This window comes from Pelecanus crispus, chromosome 1 (assembly GCF_030463565.1).
Source record: "Pelecanus crispus isolate bPelCri1 chromosome 1, bPelCri1.pri, whole genome shotgun sequence".
Taxonomy (NCBI): domain Eukaryota; kingdom Metazoa; phylum Chordata; class Aves; order Pelecaniformes; family Pelecanidae; genus Pelecanus; species Pelecanus crispus.
In genome coordinates this window covers 200,463,174-200,484,119 of record NC_134643.1, presented here as the reverse complement: position 1 = coordinate 200,484,119, position 20,946 = coordinate 200,463,174, and the positions used below count along the sequence as shown (strand labels likewise).

Below are 20,946 nucleotides of genomic sequence, written 5' to 3'. Positions count from 1 at the left end.
TTCCTCTTTCTTAGCTGGAGAAAACCAAACCCGCTTTTAAGAAATATTGGGTTTGGTTATGGATGGAATGTATGAGAATAACTCAATACAGTTGTCATGCAAGAATTTTGATCTGTGAATGTATAATACTATAAGGAATATCAATGAAATATCTTTAAAACACCATTATTGTATATTTGGTCAGCTTACTAAAAAGTTAGTTAACCAGCCACTGTACATCCATGAAAATCTTGGTCCTTGCATAGAGGAATTGCTCATTTCCATTCTTCAAGAATAAAAATATTTTACCAAAATGTTTTATATGAAGTTACAGTGTGGCCATGGTAAATGTTCTTAACAAATTTAAATATGAACAAAGAAATGCTATAGCATTTAATTAAAAATGGTAAAAGGAACTTAATATTCTATTTTAGATTTTGACAGAACAAGTATGCACTCAAGTTGTTCATAAACCGCATCCAGAGCCAGATTCTACAGTGAAAATTCAGAATCCAAGTAAGCACAATATAATATGTTTGTATGGTAAATGTATTGCCTAGGGGTTGTGGGGTTTTTTGAAAGAATATAGTTCAGGGAGTGAGAACAATTCATTAGTGTATCTCAAATACATATGGGTTTCAGTTACTACGTACATTAGTTGCAGTCAGCAACTTTTTTTTTTAAATATTGTTAAAATGTGTTACGTAACTAATTTATTCTTTCAAAGTGATTCTTAAGGTGGTGGCAACACTGTTAAAAAACTCCACGCCAAGTGCAGAGCTGATGGAAGTTCGACGTTTGTTCTTATCTGATATGATAAAACTCTTTAGTAATAGCCGTGAAAACAGAAGGTATGTCACTACAAATAGTATTTTCTCATCCTTGATTTGTGGGTAATAGCAATCTGTTGTACTCTGTGTAGAGTTTTATGCTGTATATTAAATGGTATATATAAAAAATAAATGGAGTAGGTCTGTGGTAACTTTTCTGAGTTCAGCAACTAATAGTGGGTTCTTCTCTTTAGAATATACTTTACATTTTTATTCATCCTGAAGTATTTTTAAGTTTCTTCCTGCTATTGGATTGATGTTCAGAGGAGATGTACCATATTATTTTCCTCCTATTTTAACCATCATAATGTTAAAATAGAGAAGCTTTGTTTGGATGGATTTTGACCTAATTATTTCACTTTAGATGTTTACTTCAGTGTTCAGTGTGGCAGGACTGGATGTTTTCTCTGGGATACATTAACCCTAAGAACTCTGAAGAGCAGAAGATCACAGAGATGGTTTACAACATTTTCCGTATTCTTTTGTATCATGCAATAAAATATGAATGGGGAGGCTGGAGAGTGTGGGTGGATACTCTTTCTATAGCTCATTCCAAGGTAAGAAATGTCTCGTGGATGTTTTTTTAATACTGGTAACTCCCCCAAAGGTACTAGCAATCTAGTAAGATAAGCTGTAAAGTGATTTAGTGCCATCTGGTGGCTATCTCCATACATGTCAAGGTGGCATTTTTTTGTCATTGTAGGTCCTTTGCTGTGAAAGTTTGCAAGCTGTATGTAGTATGTTAAGATTATTGTTAGTTTTGGTCCGGGTTCATGTAGCATATATTCATCCACGTAATCTGTTCTTTTCTTTTTAAGGTTACATATGAGGCTCACAAGGAGTATCTAGCAAAAATGTATGAAGAGTATCAAAGGCAAGAGGAAGAAAACATCAAAAAGGGGAAGAAGGGGAACGTGAGCACTATCTCAGGTCTTTCCTCTCAGACAACAGGAGCAAAAGGTGGAATGGAAATTCGAGAGATAGAAGACCTTTCACAAAGCCAAAGTCCAGAAAGTGAAACAGATTACCCTGTCAGTACAGATACGAGGGACTTGCTCATGGCTACGAAGGTGTCAGATGATGTACTTGGAAGTGCTGAGAGACCAGGAGGAGGAGTGCATGTGGAAGTTCATGACCTTTTAGTTGATATAAAAGCTGAAAAGGTAGAAGCTACTGAAGTAAAACTTGATGATATGGATTTATCACCAGAGACACTGGTAACTGGAGAAAACGGTGCACTTGTAGAAGTCGAATCTCTTCTAGATAATGTATATAGTGCTGCTGTTGAGAAGCTGCAAAACAATGTTCATGGAAGTGTGGGTATTATTAAGAAGAATGAGGAAAAAGATAATGGTCCATTAATAACTCTGGCTGATGAGAAAGATGAACCTTCTACTAACAGTACTTCATTTCTCTTTGATAAAATACCTAGTCAAGAGGAGAAACTTCTACCTGAACTTTCAAGTAATCACATTTCTATTCCAAATGTGCAAGAGACACAGATGCATCTTGGTGTAAATGATGATTTGGGATTGCTTGCACATATGACGGGTAGTGTAGATATAACATGTGCTTCAAGTATAATAGAGGACAAGGAGTTCAAGATTCACACAACTTCAGATGGAATGAGTAGCATTTCTGAGAGAGAGTTGGCTTCATCATCTAAAGGATTAGAATATGCTGAAATGACTGCCACAACTCTTGAGACAGAGTCTTCTGGTAGCAAAACTGTACCTAGTGTTGATGCAGGAAGTATAATATCAGATACAGAAAGATCTGATGATGGTAAGGAAGCAGGAAAGGAGATACGGAAGATCCAGACAACTACCACAACCCAGGTAAGTTTCAAGTGCTGTAGCCGTGTATGTGTCTGATGTAATTGCTGTTTGTTGCTGCTGGATAAATTAGTTGTATGAGATCTGAGAGATGTTTGAAGTATATTTCTGTAATTATAAGAAAGGTTTCCATCCTCCAAGCCTATTTGCTTTGAAAATGCCATAACATGTGTAAGGTTTGTGAAGTCTTTCATTTCTGTATAGAAAATATATATTGCAATTGTGGATGCTTTAGTTGAAAAAGCTTAGCTAAGAGAATCTCTCGTCCATTTACCTTAGTTCTCATGGAGAGATTAACTGATACTTTTAGAACTCTGCTTTAGACTTTCTTGTTAGTATGTCTTAAGATTAGAAATATCTATATTTTACTATGAAATACACATTGAAGTATTCTTTACTCTTGACATACCTTTCTCAGAGTGTAGTCTTACAGCACTTTCGTACGCTGTCTTTCTTCCCATACAGGAATGCTGGCATAAATAATCTCCATATTTGATCTTAATACAAGAAAAGGAATAGTTTAGGGATAATAGAAGAAAAACTGACCAGAGATGATTAATAAAAGAAGTGGTATCTACTTTCTTCTTGGAGATCCTTTCTTGTCTAGTCTTCCTCTGAAGAATTCTGAAAAATTAGTGGTTTTGTGAGAGCCATAGCATTATGAAAATGGGAAGGCCAAGGCTGAAGTCTGCTCTTTGAAAGAATTTGTACTCTGTATGCACAGCAAAATATAGGATCACTTTAAACTTTTAAAACACAGAATTAATTTCCTCCCTGGCATTGTTCAGAGACTGTAGCACGTAATCAAAGATTGCTTTTAAGGATGTTATCAGGTGAAAGAATTGACTACCGTCAAGATTCTACTAGCTGACTATATGTCCAGTATGTACACCAGTATTCATCTTCTAGGATTTAGAAGTCAAGCAGACTTCCTGAAACTATGAAAGAAGAACCAAACAAAAATTGCAAAACTTGTTCTGCCTGGTACTGTGTAGCATGTACCAAATCATCAGAAGAGTTTCAGAGATACACTCAAGTACACTCAAAGTACATGTCATCTAATGAAAAAACACAGATATGCCTGTCTGCTTTGTTCTTCAGGGAGGCAACACTTTCAGAAAAACTCCAGTGAATGGACATTTTAATTTATTTAAATAATCTGTGGTTTCTAAAACACATACTTTCCCTTTAAAAAAAAAAAAAATTAAAAAAAATTTCCTCAGACCAGTGGGTTCTGACATACAGAAAGAACACTCTCTTCTAAGTCTCTCTTCCATGGTGAGAACCTCTGTTTTGAAGAGAAAAGCAGATGGAGCTCTTGCATTCCCTAGACAGGTATTATACGAAAAGTTTGGGGTTCTCTTGTAAGTATTTTTTCAAAACTATGAAAATCCTCATAACATAAGTGACAGACTATCAAGCATTGTGTAGAGATCCTTACATTTAAAAGCATTCTGTGTAATAATGGACAAGCCCTGAAAGCTCTCGATAGGAATAGTGTACCTATTACTATCAGTTCCCAAATACCTTATGTTAGGTCTTAAAATTAAGACTGTTAATACCATGGAAATTGATAAATGGAACAAATGGAGGATAGCAAGAAAAAGGAGCAGTCAGTTTTTATTTTGAAATGTGGATTTTTGTTTAAAGAGTAAAAGACAAGTGAAATGCTAGTATTCATTTGTTAGGTACATATATGCACCCATAAACACAGTGAATTTGTAAGATAAATCTTTAGTGAAAAAGATAATCTGACTGTGTACTAGCTACTGTAGAAAATCCTGTCAGTGTGACTTTGGGACTTTTCTGTTCTTTAACCTTTTTTCATGATGAATTTCACCTATAACAGTTGAATTATAAACATGTAAATTCCTCAAGCCTATAATTATATTTGTTAAGATTAAAATGAGACATAAATCTTAATGACATTTTATCAGATTATTTTAAGATATGAGAAACAAAATGTTTTCCAAATGTTTTACTCTTAGCTACTCACAAAATTCCTAACATATCATTTGGATCTGCAAATTATCTACAAGCTGTGTACTCTTGAAGAGTCTGATTCTACAAGTTATTTAACTCCCTTGATTCTCCATATACTACTTAAATTAGTTCTTTCCCACTAAAATCAATTATAAACTACAATGAATTAATTTAAGTCTGTAATAGTAATATTATTACTATTATCTTTTAAATAATTTTCTAAAAAACAATTATCAACTGTGTAACCACCGGAATTGTTGTTGTCCTCTAATCTCTTCTTTGGGTGTTTCGAAATACCTTGTGAACAGTAAGCTGTCCATAGTTAAATCTTTTCTGTTTAAATGAAGTTAACCTTAAAAAAAGATAGAAATATGTATTAAATAAAACATAAAACAAGCATTATTGTTTTCGTGAGTAAAGAGCAATGTTAATTTTAACATGTTTACAGCGGAGCTGGAGGTTTTGATTGCAGCATGAGTGGGAACTGCCACATGAGATTTGATGTCTTTGAGACCACTGAAAACACAGAAAATTACTTAAAGACTAGCCACCCAAGTGTAGATAGTTGGGTTTCATGGTGGTTTATGCAATGCACATCAAAGCCCATTCTTGCAAATACAGTATTATTGGCTAGATAAAAGCTCTCCTGTTACGGTGCAGTTATGATGCCATTACTGCTGCGGCCATGACAACTACGTGTAGTTGTACCCAAAAGAGTGGTATGTGAATGGAGTTGCTAATCTCAAATTCTCTAAAAACAGAGCTGCAATCAGCTCCCCAACTTATCAATAAGAAGTAAGCTCTCCTTTGTTCAAATGGACTGAAAGGAAGCAACAAATTGCAGAACAGAGTAGAGATGGGAACTCCTGCTTACTTCTAAGAAGAGTTAATGCCTTTATCAATAGTAGATCAACTATTGAAGATATAAAATTAACTCTTTCCTATGGTTCCCACTAGGAAAGACTGAAAATAGAATTGAAAGCACTATGCAGAAGATTCATGAAAAAATTCAAATCTTAGATCTAAGTCTAAGAAAAAAAGAAAAGAATAATTTAAAGATAACTTTAAGAAAAACATAGGAAATGAAAGCAACAGTAATAATTTTGATCCTGATAGGTGAAACTGAATGAAGGAAACCTGCTCTGCTCTCAAAATGCTGGCTACAGAAGATCAAAATCAGACTAAAGATCTAAGAAGCTTTCCAGCTCAACTCCAACGCCATGTCCGTTTTTACATTGCTAGCATAAATATTTCATAAATATCTTTTTTCTTTTAAATGTCCAGATTTAAAACAGTATGCTGAGATCAGGAAATTAATATGTGAGCAAAGCAAGTATGTTTTCTATTTTGCCAGTTTTAAGCTAAAGACACTTTAAAAATTAATTTCAAGGATCGGACTTTGTGTTTCTTACTTTCAGAGATGTTGCACATTATAAGTAATTTCATTGTTACGAATATTCACCTCAGATTCAGTCAAAATGTTTGTTCTTTACTGCTTTTTCCTTCATGGTATTCTCCATCATATCCTCTACATGTATCTTTTACTTTTGTCTTTAATCACCAAGTGGAAACAGTCGTGACTATCTAGGTATTGAAAGGGAATGAAATTCACATCCACCAGCTGTTGGGAGAATCTAAGGAATGTCCTGAGGATCCATAAAACTGTTAACCAATTAACAAAGTGCAACAAAATTGGCAAAATGAGATTTGGGAGACTAGACTTGATTCTCTAATGTTCCTGCTAAAAAGACCAGATACATAAATTGGTTTTGGAAAATGAGGAGCTGTCTAAAAGTACACTGATTCCTTGAAGCCATCACTGTGTAGTTTGTCCATGTTTTGAGAGTGAAATATTCAATGAAAATTTTGTTATCAGCACAAAGGAATAGTTGTTTCCTATAAAAAAAGTCTTGTCACTGCTGACCTTGTACATGGCCAAGGAAGGCCAGCCGTAGCCCCTCAGTGCTGATTGATTTGAATTGGAGCAGCTCCTTTACTGAAGAATACCGCCTGCCTTAGAACGTCACTATCTCCCATAGTTTGTGCTTGAGTCCAGTTTTAGCCCATCCTTTCTCAAATTCTGTGATCCATTCAAAAACACATTACAAGAAGTTAACATGATTTTTTAACCTCTTGTTGATGTAGGCAGTACAGGGTCGATCTGTCACCCAGCAAGACAGGGATTTACGTGTTGACTTGGGATTTCGAGGAATGCCAATGACAGAAGAGCAGCGACGACAGTTTAGTCCAGGCCCACGCACAACTATGTTTCGTATTCCAGAGTTCAAATGGTCTCCTATGCACCAGCGGCTCCTGACAGACTTGCTTTTTGCACTAGAAACAGATGTACATGTTTGGAGAAGGTAGGTGGTTGCTGCTTCTTTAACTCCTGTTTTGTGTTTCCATCAACAAGGAAAAATTAGATGTGTTGTAGATGGGATGTTACTGGGAGAGTGGAAAGGGAAGGAGTTGGCGTTAGCTGAAGTGCCCTTCTGTGTCTTATATCTTCCCTTTTCACCCCTTCCCAGCCCGTAACAGCTCTATTTCACAGGTGACAATTTCTGTTTTCTTGAGAGATTGTATAACTCAAACATACCTAAGTAAATTGAGCTGCTCTTTTAGCTTATGTTTAGTGTTAGAATGTGCTGCTTCTGTTTGGAACATGGGGAAGACTTGTGTGTCTGCTAATGGCCATTTTTTTCAACTGATCAATTAAGAGTGCTTCTCTACCTGCAAACCTTATAAATAAAAGCTCTTTGCTGTAACATTTTCTAAGGAATCACTCTTTCTAGTTGACAATTTTTTTTTTGCATGCCAGCTCCTGGTTGTAGTTAGTCTTGGTGGTTGTGTTATATTTTATGACAGCAATGTGATTTCCTAGGTTTTTTGTACACTTTGGCAGAGATTCTCAATAATTTATTGTTGTCAGAACCATTAGGTATAACAGACACTATTTAATCTAATTTCCAGGACAGAATAGTTCATTTTCAGAAAACTTGAGCATAGTTATATCCAAGAACCAGTTTATATTGCATTTAACTTTGGTTTGGTGAACTGTTCTGTGATAGTCGCTAGGAAATAGACAATTTTGATAAATTTTTGGCCAAATATGTGGGAGAGGTTTGTACTTTGTGTTTAGATAATGCTTGGAGATTAAAGTTCAGTTTGTATATTTTTTCAGTTGAAGCCTTTAATTTTTGTTTCCTTGCTGGCAGTAATGTTGTTTTGGGAAAAGAACGTACTTATAGACTGAGTATTCTTCAGTAGTTTCACACAGTCTTTTATATTTTTGGGGAGCGACTGTTTCATTGGACAATTTCTCACCAATTAGGAGTTGCTGAGATTTCAGCTGATCTTATTAGCATCTGTGGCTTGCAAAGCTATTGCTAATGCTAAATTTAATATGAGTTAATAAAGTTAATATGAGATCAAGGTATCACCATATTACCAAGTTCCTCCTTTAAAACACTAGCAGGTGTTATCATTAGGTGCTTCAAATGGCACTGGTGCAGTATGGTGAATTCTTAATATTAAATAATAACTTTCAGGCTGAAGAAACAACCCCACTGCTTTCAGCAGAACTGCCTATGAAGTACTGGTTGATGGGAATAAAAGCTTACAAGCCATTGGTCTTAACTGGGTATTTGAAACTAATCCTGGTATGAAAATAGGTAGTAATCAATTTGTCCATTAGACTCGCCCTGTTCATAATTTTAGACAATTTACATGCAAAGTTTTGTAGACAAGATTCTGCCTTTATATCAAAGAAACATTCACAGTATGGTTGCAAAGAATAAATTTATCTAAACTTTTATGATTTTAACTGTGTTTTTAATCCATCCTTTCTTCTGTTCTTGCAGTCACTCCACAAAGTCTGTGATGGACTTTGTCAATAGCAATGAAAATATTATTTTTGTACACAACACAATACACCTCATTTCCCAGATGGTAGACAATATTATTATTGCTTGTGGAGGAATTTTACCATTGCTGTCAGCAGCCACATCCCCAACTGTAAGTACAATATTTCCACCTAGTGGTCATATTAGAAATTGTTTTCACTAATACAAACTACTATTTGCAGCTGACTTTTCTTTAGGGACTCCTGTCCCCTCTCTGCTCATTCCTTAAAAAAATTTAAATTTATATTCAAAACTGTTAAGCTTGGATATACAGAGTGTTTATAATATTTTGCATTTGAAATGCTAATTTTATTAGAGAAGTAGTACTAAGAATAATATTTCATAGGTATTTAATATTTTGCTTGAAAGAGAAGACCTTTAGGATCAGGGTTACAAATCATGATTACTGTAACAAAATTACATGCTTTATGATGGCTAGTCATTGATATTCATGAATCTTTTTTTGCATGGCCATCATTTCTTTGCATGTGAAATGATACCAGAAGTCATCCTCTCACTACTCTGTTTACTTCTTCCCTCAGTAGGTCCTGACCTTTGTGTCCTTCTTTTTTTCAATCTTGTATTGAAATAGGCTGATATATTTATCCACTCCGATATTCTTAGTAAGTTGTAATTTCTTAGGTGATCACAATTCAGGCAAGCAGAGTAGCCTAATAGAATGCTTCATGAAAAAGTGAGAAATATTTTGTAAATACTGCGTTATTGTACTTGAATGTGATGCCTTCCCTGTACATATAATATCTGCAACTATTTCTTTCATACTAGATGTTTTATCTTGAACATCACGTAAGCATCTGCTTAGTGGTGCATCTGCACCATTTAGTGTGGGTCTTTGAAAGGGGTAAGAATGAGGCCGACAAGGAACAGAGGCTCCTCCGAAGTCATGTGGCTAGTAGGCACTGCAGGCTACAAATGTAGTTTGGCAGTAAAAGCTCAATTCCTTGTTCTAGCCGTTCAGCAACTGAGATTACTTTACTTTGCCTCTACTGTTACTTCTAGTTAGCTAGTGAAAAAAACTTGTTTTGCATGATTTTATTTGAAAGGTATGGATGTATGGACTAGCAATTTGCTAAACATAAATATGACTTTCAGCCAGGCAATTAATGGTTAAAAGCTGTGTTAACTGGGAAAATATTTGCTATAAGCAAAAGTGCAAGACTCACAGGAAAGACTTCAGTTCTTTGTCGTCACAAGAATGACATCAAGGTTGCTGAATAAAAGATTTTGCAGGTGCTTCATTGTAAATATTGCCAAGGATGAGAGAGTACACACCAAGCCATCTTGAGATGCAGGCTGTAATATCAGTCTTTAGATAAAAGGACATTGGGAGATATTTTTTAAAGCAAACCTTTTAGACATCTTTTCAAAATGAAGATGTTTCCTTTGCTATCTTTTATATAAAAATATAAGACTGGCCCAGCATTAATTAGGCTGCAATTCCATTGAATGGCCTTGGTGTTTTTTAGCTCTTATCCTGGTTTATGACACTGCAGAGCCATTCTATAGAATAATAATTTTGCAGTTCAGCATTTCCCTCTATTCTGGATAATAAATATATGTGTGTGTGTGTGTAGATAGATAGCTACTTTATAAATTGCACATTTGTTAAAATATTGTGTGTTGATACTGTCTTGCTACAATAGCAGTGATTTTCATGCATTGATACAAAAGACTACATTTTCAAATTTGTGTATTATGCATGCATTTCTCCAGTACATAGGGACTGTGTGTATTACTTAAATGCTCAATTTTGCCATCTGTTTAGGATAATAAAATAAAAATAAGTTGTGAAATAAACTAATTTGCTAAAAGATCAGTAGCTGGCTTCAAACTGAATTAATCCTACTCTGTGAAATTAAAAAAAAAGTGATTACTTTTGTCCCAGATGTTCAGGGAGGGTGGGGAGAAGTAATTGATAAAATCACAAATTAACTTCCCATGGAAATAATTGTTACCATCTAGATGATGTTTTCACAATCATTTCCACCTAGCAGAGAGCTTCTTCCCTCCCATTCAACTCCATTCCTGTTCCATCATTGCCTGTCCATAAACATTAGCAGGAAGGTGGATTTATTCATCGTGACAGGTGCAAAGAGCCCAGCACATCCTTCCTCCTTCTTAGAGAAGGTGCTCTCCCTTAATATTGTTCTGGATCACAGTAATGAAGGGACCAGATGCCCTTTTGAGCATCAGATCACTTCTGAATATCCATCATATGATCAATGAAAAGAAGTTTCGTACCGCTTCTCAGGCTTCTAATACTCTTGCATCCTTGAACTGCTATGGAGAGAGTGGATGGACTGCTGGTTAGGAATATATTTCTTAGCCTTGAAAGGACAAAGTAGTCCTGTGCTTACAATCAGTCACAAAAGACTCTGTCTCGCTCTTCTGCTTCCAAGAGCTGCTAATTGGAAGAGAAAAGAGATCTGAAACTGGAAGATTTATCTAATGTCTCCACTGCATAAAAACACTTACGGCAGGCCTTCTAGTGACACTTTCTGCCAGAGTAACTCTCAAGGGAGGAAAGAGCCAATACTCTTTTTCTCTCACCAATTCAAAGAATCACAGAATTGCAGAATGGTTGGGGCTGGAAAGGACCTCTGGAGGTCATCTGGTCCAACCCCCCTGCTCAATCAGGGACACCTAGAGCCAGTTGCCCAGGACTGTGTTCAGGTGGCTTCTGAATATCCCTGAGGATGGAGGCTCTACCACCTCCCTGGGCAACCTGTGCCAGTGCTCAGTCACCCTCACAGCGAAAAAGTGTTTCTTGATTTTCAGATGGAAACTGCTGTGTTTTAGTTAATTACATTAATGAATATCTTTTTCCACAAGATATATAGTCCAAATTTTGTGTTGCATCTCATGAATCCCTTCCAACTTCAACCATTCCGTGATTCCGTGTCATTTTGTAATTCTGTAATTTAAACTGGACATGGTATTAGAAGTCCAGTCAAGCAGTACTGCACTACTCTTACAAAAGCAAGCTGTCCACATGGGACGTAAGCTGCCTTACTGGGTCAGCCCAAGGGCCTGGTTGGTTTAGCGTTCTGCCTCCAACGGTGACTGCAGCTTACATCAAAATACAGAAGCCTGAGCAAACATATTGATTGCTCTAATGATACTTCATTTCAGCATTTAGGATTTTAACAGCTAGAGAGGGTGTCCGGGCTGTCATGCTTAATAAGTACTGAGGAATTTATCCTTCTAGACTTTATCTAATCTTTTTTGAAGCTACTTACGCTTTTAGCTTCCATAATATCCTATGGCATTGAGTCTGACAAAGTAATTATATAACCTTTGAAGCACTTCTTGTCTTTGTTTTTTTAAACCTGCTTGAATGTATAAAGTCACTATGTGCCTTACTGTTTATGCTATGAAGGGAGTGGTTAATTGTGTCTTTATTCATCTCCGTATCATTTATGACTTTGTAGTCTTGAGCCATGTCTCCTAGTGTGCCTGTTTGAACCCACAGAGTCTTCATCTTTTTTAGTCTGTCTGTCTTTGAAAGCCTCTGATCCTCCATATCTCTATTCTATAGAACTCTTCCGGGGTGTCAAAACCCTCACATTTTGTAGATCCTGTAGAATACATATATTCAGTTTATCAACAAGTGTGAGCTCATTTTACTTCATTTCTTCCTTTTTCAGTTTCATGAATGGTGACTCTCAAATATTTCCACTTAAAGCCTTTTGGGCCTGTATTGAAATTTTAAAGTAGTAATTCTTATTTAGTTCCTCCTAGTGTGTTGTGTTTGTGGCATAGGACATGTAATTTACATCTACTTCTAAAAATTAATTTACTTTTTGGTCTGGAATAATGAAATATGAGAGCAAATAGGCTATAGAACAGACAGTAAAGGTCACTCCACCCTTTTACTTTGGGATGATAAAGTAGGATAGAATTCAGAAGGAGAATAGGGTAAATTTAGGTGTCCACTTGAAGTACTTGCATGTGGACTAGTTTTCTAGCCAATGGAGATCTACTCAATAGAAACAAATGATTCAGCTGTCTCTGACGTAGACATCTAGTGGCTGGTCAGCCAGACCGCTGTAGGGTCCATAGACTGCAATGTTTATTAACCTGGAGCTGAATCCAGCCTCTTTTTACAAGGTAGCTTATGTGTTTTCTAATGGAAAAGATGACAGACAGAAACATATGGTTCCTTTATTGATCTCACAGTCCTGCCTATCCACAGTTCCTTGACTTCAGTGTGTCAGTCTGAGTTCAAGCAAGGCTTCATCCTGGGCTGCTGGTTCTTGAACAGTCCTAAATGTCTCTTACAAAACTCTCTTAACAATCTGCTATAGAGTTAGTTGTTATTACATCATGTCCCATTGCCTCTCATTTTTTTAAAGGCATGTCACCAATTTCTCATTCACAGAATAGGTACTGGGCATTGGATGCTTGAATTTATGAGAAGAGAACCAAGAGATAAATTCAGCAAAATTACTTTCAGAATATGGGAAGAATTGCAGCTTTTTTTTTTTTCTTTTGTGCAACAGATTCTGTATTGTGTTCCCTCCCTTGCTGAAAAAGCAGTACTGTTGCAGTTTCTTTAAAAAGATGAATGTTTGGGAAATTTATCATTTCAAAAAGACTTTTTCCGTTGCATAGTTAGGATTTGTAGTGAAATGGCAATTCTTCTGGACTGGGTGGAGAATTACTCCATGACCCCTTGTCTGCTGTAGAACAGGCAATCTTAATTATAGAATTTCCTCACTATTGAATTCTTGTAATATAAATCTGCCTTTTGCCTTGCTTTTTTTTAAATCCAGACTAGAATGATCTGAATAGTGCTGTGAATAGCAGCCTTTAAATATGAATAGGAAGAAGAAAAGAAAAAATGCATTATCTGTGAAAACAAACCACTCACAAATCTGTGAGTTACTGAAGAGTAACATTTGTATGGAATTCATGGGAAAGTTTACTGTAATTCACAGTAATCTATTCCCACATATTTTAATATTTCCCTTGATTTCAGTTCTATACCACCTCTGTCTCAGGGGCTGTGCAAGGACTTGCCTTAAATGCTGGTGTGTTTAAAGGGTTGTCATTGTATATGTGAAAAGATTTGAAGTGGAAGCAAATATTAACAAAAAAAAAACCAAACAGTTTTGTTGTTTTACAATATAAGCTGGAGTGCGTTCCTTCCACTGTTGATTCTGATGTCTTGCTTATTAAATTGGGGATGTTAGATAACTCTGCCAATATTATAGGGAGGTCATAAAATACAAAATACTGATTTCCTGGTTTGTTTTTTGTTTTTTTTTTTTCTTTCTGTGGGGGAGGTCTTTGAGGCTTTTTTTTAATTACAGCTATAAGGAAGACATTTTTAAGATGGTGTACAAGTGCAAAAAAGCATTATTTGGGGAGCTGTAAGGAAAAAGTTTGCAGAAGATGCTTTCTGTTCATAGCAGCTGGTTGCCAGATAAAACAGTTTGTGTACAAGCTAGGAACTTGAAATAATCATTGCTTACTTCAAGGGTAGCAGCTGTGACAAGGACTTGAGGACATTGAGTAAGGCAAAAGAAATTTGGGGAGTTGAAATATATGTGACAATTGAGAGTAAATTTCCAGACCCCTTGCAACTAGTTCGTTTTTCCACTTAGTCTGTGAACTCTATAATTCTGATTCTTGCTTGCAGTATTTAAAACAGCAGCTCTCAAACTGTGATCTGAGGGCTGCTGGTATTATATGAATGGCTGTCTACAAAACTCAATTAAACATTTAAAGACAGCCTTATTAGGTCTGTAGATTAAAAGCCAAGATGAGGTATTTTTCTGTATGTCCTGTGTATAGTGTTAGCATTATCATGTTCGGACTCATGTGATGCCACAGGTGCTGTGTGATCTGTTAACAATTCTGAGAATCAACAGTGGCACACTGATGTAAAAATTGTCAGCTAGTAATCAAGAGAAAATAGCCATAGGTTAATTCTCGAGGTGCATCCAGCTACAAAAGAGGAAGACACATTTAAGAACTGGTTGAACATGGTATTTTCTGTACCAAAAGGAAAGCAAGCAGTTTGTTTCAGCTTGTTTTTCTTTCTGTTAGATTAGTTTTTTCCACTATTTAAATGACAAAAACACTGACATACACTTGAAAATTCAGTTTCTTTCTCATTTTAAAACATAACCAGTGAAAACTTAAGGATTAGTTTCTAGCCCATTGTGGTAAGAGAGAAAGTGCTTCACTTAAAATTAAAACATAAAAATTTTACACAGCTGTTTAATTGTGAACATTGAAATTTGAAGATTAACTCAGTCCCAGGGGCTTAGTGAATCTTTTTTTTTTTTTTTTTCTCTGTGGTTCAAAAGCATTCAAATATCCAGTATGATGTTGGTTTAGGTTGAAGAAATCACACCCAACTGTAATATATATAATGAGCTATGCATTGCTTCAAAGGAAGGAGCATTATGCATGAAGAACCAGTTTGTTCTTTGTGATTTACATTTGTTTTGTCAAAGCATTTTAAACATATTTGCCTCCTCATGCAAAGATTAACTACTTTATTACATTTCAGTTAAATGGCTTGTTGTAAAATGCTCATTTTATTTCTATATATAATCAGTGAAAACATTACTTTGGTTTACATTGCTTCATAAAATTGCTCTATGTAGTATATAAAAGATGTACATTGGTTTAGAAGAATGAGTGTTCACAAGAACTCCATAATAATGCAAGATTTACAGTTTTCCTTGTGCATAGCTATCTCTTAGAAGTCTTTATTTTCAAGTGTTCATTCTGAGCTGAAATGTTTTGCTGTTCTACTTATAAATTAAACAAATGTCTAATTCCAAGATACTAATTTGTTTCAATTTTGCATTGTATTTTTAGTTAACTTAAATAATTTTCTTTTTCTTTTATTGTTGTGATCTGTTGTCTGTTTTGTCTGTTGCATGTCCAGGGTTCTAAGGTTAGTATTGCTGCTGTAAGTTTCAGTTTTTTGCATTTTCAAAATACCTTATTTTTGATCATTTAATATGTTGGCTGCTTTATTATTATTATTATTATTATTATTATTATTATTATTATTATTATTTTCCTATATCATACAGTAGTAGGATGTGAATAGGAATATATTGGGTGTAATCATTCACTTTTCCTAACATGTTTCCCTTGAGTAACTTAATGCATTGTCAAGTATGATGCTTACTGTGAGCTACCGGATTGAACATAGGCAGGTCCATGAGTTAAGTTATAAATGTTGTTGTCAATAGAAAAACTCTTTAGGCCCTGAACATGTTAAATGCATGGGAGACTTGTTGCTGCTCTTAAAGTATCCTGAGTAGTCATAAAATGGTGATCACTTCACTTTTTTAAAGAGTTTTTGAGCTACACCTATCTGAAATATTGCTAATACCTGAAAGCAGCTTGATCAACAATGGAGCTTATTTTAAATGTTATTAGAATATCAATGTGCTATATTTAACAGGTAGAACTGATGGTAAGTTTTGCTTAAAAATTTTTTTTTTTTTTTTTGTAAAAAAACTGGTTTTGCTGTAAAAAAACTGTCAGTCTCTTTTTCTTCCATCCAGCAGAATTTTAGGGAGATTTGTAAAAGGATTTTTTTTTTTCATTTGAAAGTTCACAAAAATCTTGGTAAAATGTTATATAAAATGAATTTGTTACATAACTTGAAAAAAAAAGCAATAGATATACTGAGTAGATTTAAGACTATGATTGATGCAATACAGTTGAAGCTTGAGAAAAATCAACAGCAGGCAGGCAATTGGCTGCTAGCAAACCTGATGTTATTTCAAGCGTGAGTTCGAAGTTCAAGTTTCTGTAACCACCTATGAGTTTTTCTAGCAGACTGATATGGCTATAGATTTTTGCAAATCTATTTTCTTTGGATGAGTGCTTTCAAAAATTATGTTCTAGTCTGTTATAAAACCCAGCAATTTATTTTTCCAGAAAGTAGGAACACAGCACACACTAAGTGTGGGAGACCTGGCTAAAGAAGATAGGCTGGAAATAGTTCTTCTGAGAGTTGTCATTTTACCATTTTTCTGGTGTTATTGGGCAGATCAGATGGATGACAGCCCTTCCCAAATCACTTATGTAACCAACATGTTACATCCTTAAGAGCAATTAAATGAAGTGGTATCTATCATTGTGGTGACATATGCCACATTATATCCTTCATCTTTTCAAAACAGTTGCTTCCTTAATACTGTTTGGCACAGTTTGCACTTTTATAATTTTTGATGTAAAATACTCTAAAAAGTGACTTATGAGTGAGGATGCTAATTTTTCAGAAGTATGGAAATAAAGGATTTTTTTTATTTTTCTGTATTTCTTTTTCTTTGGAAGGAAATGGCCTTAACAACACAAAATATATTTTGAACTTTTTTCATAGAAACTTCTAAGCAAATGAGTAAAACCAAACACAACGAAAGTAATACTTTTCAAAGGGACCAAACTCTGTGTTCAGAAAAGCCCTGTGATCTGAAATCTTGTTGACAATCGATAAGAATCAGCCATCCATCTGTAAACAATTTTAAAAATAGTATTTAGGCATATAAATGTGGACACAGTCAAGTATTAAATCCTGTTTTCAATTTTGCCTAGCTCCAGAGGTAAACGTGTTTAAACAGATACTTATTTTTTAAATTAAACTCACTGTTTGCTCACTTATCTGCACTGTTAGACAGCTGAATGCATTTGAAAACATGACTCTGGACATCTAAGTATCTTTTTGGAGAATAACATGACCCCCTTTTAGATTTCAGAAATACTGAGCTCATTCAGCATTTTTCTGTGGATTCCCATTAAGGTGAGTCCAACACTACGTTAGGAAAGAAATGGCCATCCTCTGGGAAATGTGAGCTGCAAGCCATGTAACTTGTCACTTTTTTACTTCCCCCCTGTTGCTGTCGTGAGGGAGTAAACATACTTTCTTCTGATCTCCAGGAGAATTTGGCTCTGTCAGGTTCCTATGTGGTATAAGCATTCCCAGGGAGAATCAATTCGTGGAAACAGGGCAAAACTTGTCCAGTGTTTCTCACTCCGCTCCTCACATTTACTTGTTTGTCTAAAGGAATGTAAAAGCTACACAGAGTGTAATTACTTTCATCTGTTACCTGTCAGTTTGCTTAGCCTATGGAATAATGTCAGAGTACGTTGCACCCTTACATACCATGCATTGTTTTACTACCTGGCCACACTTTATGTAATTGCTAATAACTTTCTCATTTGTATTAGACTTTTTCTCATCTAATACAGCATGTAAATGTAAAAAAATTTCTCACTCTTCATGCTGTCTTACTTTGAGTTTTACTCACAGTTTATGTTTAACGGTAATAGTAGGACATTTTTAAATAACTTTTCAACCTATTTGTCATTAAGCATAACAATTTAGATTTGTATGTGTATGTGCTGTCTTTATATTTCAGTTGTGTTCAAACTGTTTAATTCAATTATCTCCTTTTAAAGACTGAATTGGAAAATATTGAAGTGACACAAGGAATGTCAGCAGAGACAGCAGTAACTTTTCTCAGCCGTCTGATGGCAATGGTTGATGTACTAGTGTTTGCCAGTTCTCTAAATTTTAGTGAGATTGAAGCTGAAAAAAACATGTCTTCTGGAGGTCTAATGCGACAGTGCCTAAGGCTTGGTAAGTCAGCAGACTGTATTAAATAATTACTTACAGGTCAATGAGTTACAGATGGATCAAATAGTGACACATGTAGGAAAGGACTTGTACTGACTATGATGTGATAAAATAAAAATCCCATTTATTATTGATTTGATACACTTTTAAGGTTGATTCAATTTAGGCACAAGAATAAGTAAAAATGACACATCTGAAATTGTTCGTTCTTATGTATTTCAAGTTGTATATATTTTGGGGGAGTAAAAATATTAAATATAAGTAAGTGAATGGAGAATTTTTTTTTTTCTTAAAACTGCTTTGCTACCTGCCTTTTGCCGGTTTCCTTATCCAAGTCTCTATGGATTTGGAAGACTACTTACAGGCTATGTAAGACTAAAAACATGGGATGCATGTGCAGACTCTGTAGACCTTAATACATGTTGCAAGTCTGGCACCTTTCTTCACTATTTACTATTTGCTGTATACTGTTACAATTAATTTAGGAAATTTTAAAATTTATTAATAATTCAAACTATTCTATGCAAACTATATCACTTTATCCTTCTGAACATTAAATTTTGACTGTCATCTGGCATGATGCTGTTTTGCTGTTATCTCCTACATACTTTTTCATTTCTCAAGTGATAAATAATTTTTGTACTCAGAATTTGTTCTGTTATTATTCATACCATTTATTAGGTCATTGATAATTATACTGCTCCTGGTGTAAAACTTGTGGTTTATTCTCAGTGATCAATTTTCATCAAATTCTAAATTGTCTACTATTTTTTTTTGTATTCTAGCTGTACATAAATACTTATAGATTTGAAGTGTTGATAACTGATCAATAACGTATGAGAGCTCCAGTTCAAGGACTAATAATTTTCAGATTTTAATATAGTGATGTAATAGTTATATACAATATTTAGTTGTTCAACTAAAGAATTAAATGAGTAAGTCACCATAATGCTTTCTTAGTACTGACAGAGAGTCTAATGAGAGAACTCTTGCACATGCTATTTGGACATGGTTATTGGCATATCAAACTAGATGGACAGACTGCTAATTGATGTTCTGAATGTAATAATGACAAAATATTCTAATTTGTAGCATTTTCATAACTGCTTTTTAGTTTGTTGTGTGGCTGTGAGGAACTGCTTAGAATGTCGGCAAAGGCAGAGAGAGAGAGTGAACAAGACATCATTAATCAGCAGTAAAACTCAAGACGCTCTTCAGGGTGTAACTGCATCAGCAGCAACCAAGGTAACCCAGACTTCGGTTAACCAACAGCAACGACAAGTCTGTACCGCTGCTTTATAGGATCACAAAATAATTGTAACTACCTTCTCAAATATTTGTCAAAAGCTTAGGTTTTTGATACTAACTGGCTTAAAGTAAAGTATGTGGGGTTTTTTATTTGAAACAAGAAAACGTTGATGCAGTAGTATGACCGGAGCAATTTTAAACAGTTTTTTTACTCTTGCTTGGACTACTTCAAAGAGCAAGTCCCCTTACTCCCATCTGTCATATATACCTGCATAGCTTTTTTAATCTGTCAGGGAACTTGCAGTTTTGATGAAATCCTGCAATCACATCTTTGTTACTTGAACATCTGAGTCCCAGTAACTTCAACAGACCTTTGCATGCATATTAGACATCAGTATTTTCTATCTGATTTTAGGAATGAAACTTGTTTAATATTCCATTACAGCTTAGTTTTTCCAGTTTCATTAATTCATTGTTCATCTTTTTTTTAAACTTGTTTACAGCTTTAAGACTTTGGGAGTCCTGGAACTAAAATCTCAAAGAATTTAGCACGGCCCGTGACTAAAATATAACACTTTGTATGATGTAAAGGATTCCAGTTTTTTGCTACTGTATTTTCATCACTAAATTCAGTGGGTTTTCTTCTCTAAAGACGTACTTAGATAGCATTTACAAACTCAGCTCCTTTCACAATATTATTTCATTAAGTTTCACAAAAACATTTCTCTTCATTATCACATTCAGTGCAAAGCAAATCAGTATAAAGAGGCTAAAGAGTATAAAGAGACAGTATAAAGAGAGGAGGTGTTTAGGCATCATTTGTAATACATTATCATTTTTTAAAGGAAGCATACTACTCTGTGCTTTTGTAATAATAGCAGTTATTCTGTAAGTAGTCTGTAATAATTCTCAGTAAAATGAACACAAACTGATTTTTTAAAAATATTTCTGCTCCTTCTTTTTCAATTTAACACACGTATTGGAAATTATTTACTGTACTGCTATGAAACAACTGTAATCTGAAATAATCTTTTGTGTGCAAATTATCGTCTTAACTCTGGGAACAGATACAGTTGTTCTGAGGTACTGGGAAGATGTAACAATTTATATCTAAGCAGTATTAAGACAATAATTCAAAACATTGCTTTATTTCTACAACCCTTGTCTGAGTATGTTGGAAGTATATTGGTAGCAAAAAAGCATCTAAGGTCGATGCAGTATCTAAAAAAGGTATCAAATTAAGGTTCTAACAGAAATGCCTTGATACTTGGGGGGAAAAAAAAAATCTCACTACTTTTTATTTTTAGACTCCCCTTGAAAATGTCCCTGGCAATCTTTCTCCTATAAAAGACCCCGATAGGCTTCTTCAGGATGTTGATATTAATCGTCTACGAGCAGTTGTTTTTCGTGATGTGGTGAGTAATATGTGCTGTAATTCTTTCTTCTGCAAAATCATCACTTCTATTTTGAAAGAGATTTTGATTGTACTGGAATTAAAAATATCCTTCATGTGTTGCACTTCATATATTATC

The 20,946-nt window shown here is 34.9% G+C and overlaps 1 protein-coding gene across 4 annotated transcripts in view; it reads left to right on the top strand.

The window, feature by feature from the left end:
• Positions 1 to 20,946, top strand: part of NBEA (neurobeachin) — a 532,307-nt gene that overhangs the window by 184,895 nt on the left and 326,466 nt on the right. For 2 of the 4 annotated variants that reach the window (XM_075727935.1, XM_075727932.1), the window contains exons 19-28: positions 414 to 495; positions 707 to 830; positions 1,174 to 1,366; positions 1,628 to 2,647; positions 6,773 to 6,990; positions 8,488 to 8,641; positions 15,458 to 15,466; positions 17,989 to 18,169; positions 19,281 to 19,411; positions 20,722 to 20,829. In XM_075727935.1, coding sequence (XP_075584050.1) covers positions 414 to 495; positions 707 to 830; positions 1,174 to 1,366; positions 1,628 to 2,647; positions 6,773 to 6,990; positions 8,488 to 8,641; positions 15,458 to 15,466; positions 17,989 to 18,169; positions 19,281 to 19,411; positions 20,722 to 20,829 — 2,220 coding nt within the window. Of the gene's footprint in view, positions 1 to 413; positions 496 to 706; positions 831 to 1,173; positions 1,367 to 1,627; positions 2,648 to 6,772; positions 6,991 to 8,487; positions 8,642 to 15,457; positions 15,482 to 17,988; positions 18,170 to 19,280; positions 19,412 to 20,721; positions 20,830 to 20,946 lie in introns of all 4 variants that reach the window. The other 2 variants (XM_075727934.1, XM_075727933.1) reach the window with 2 other exon arrangements.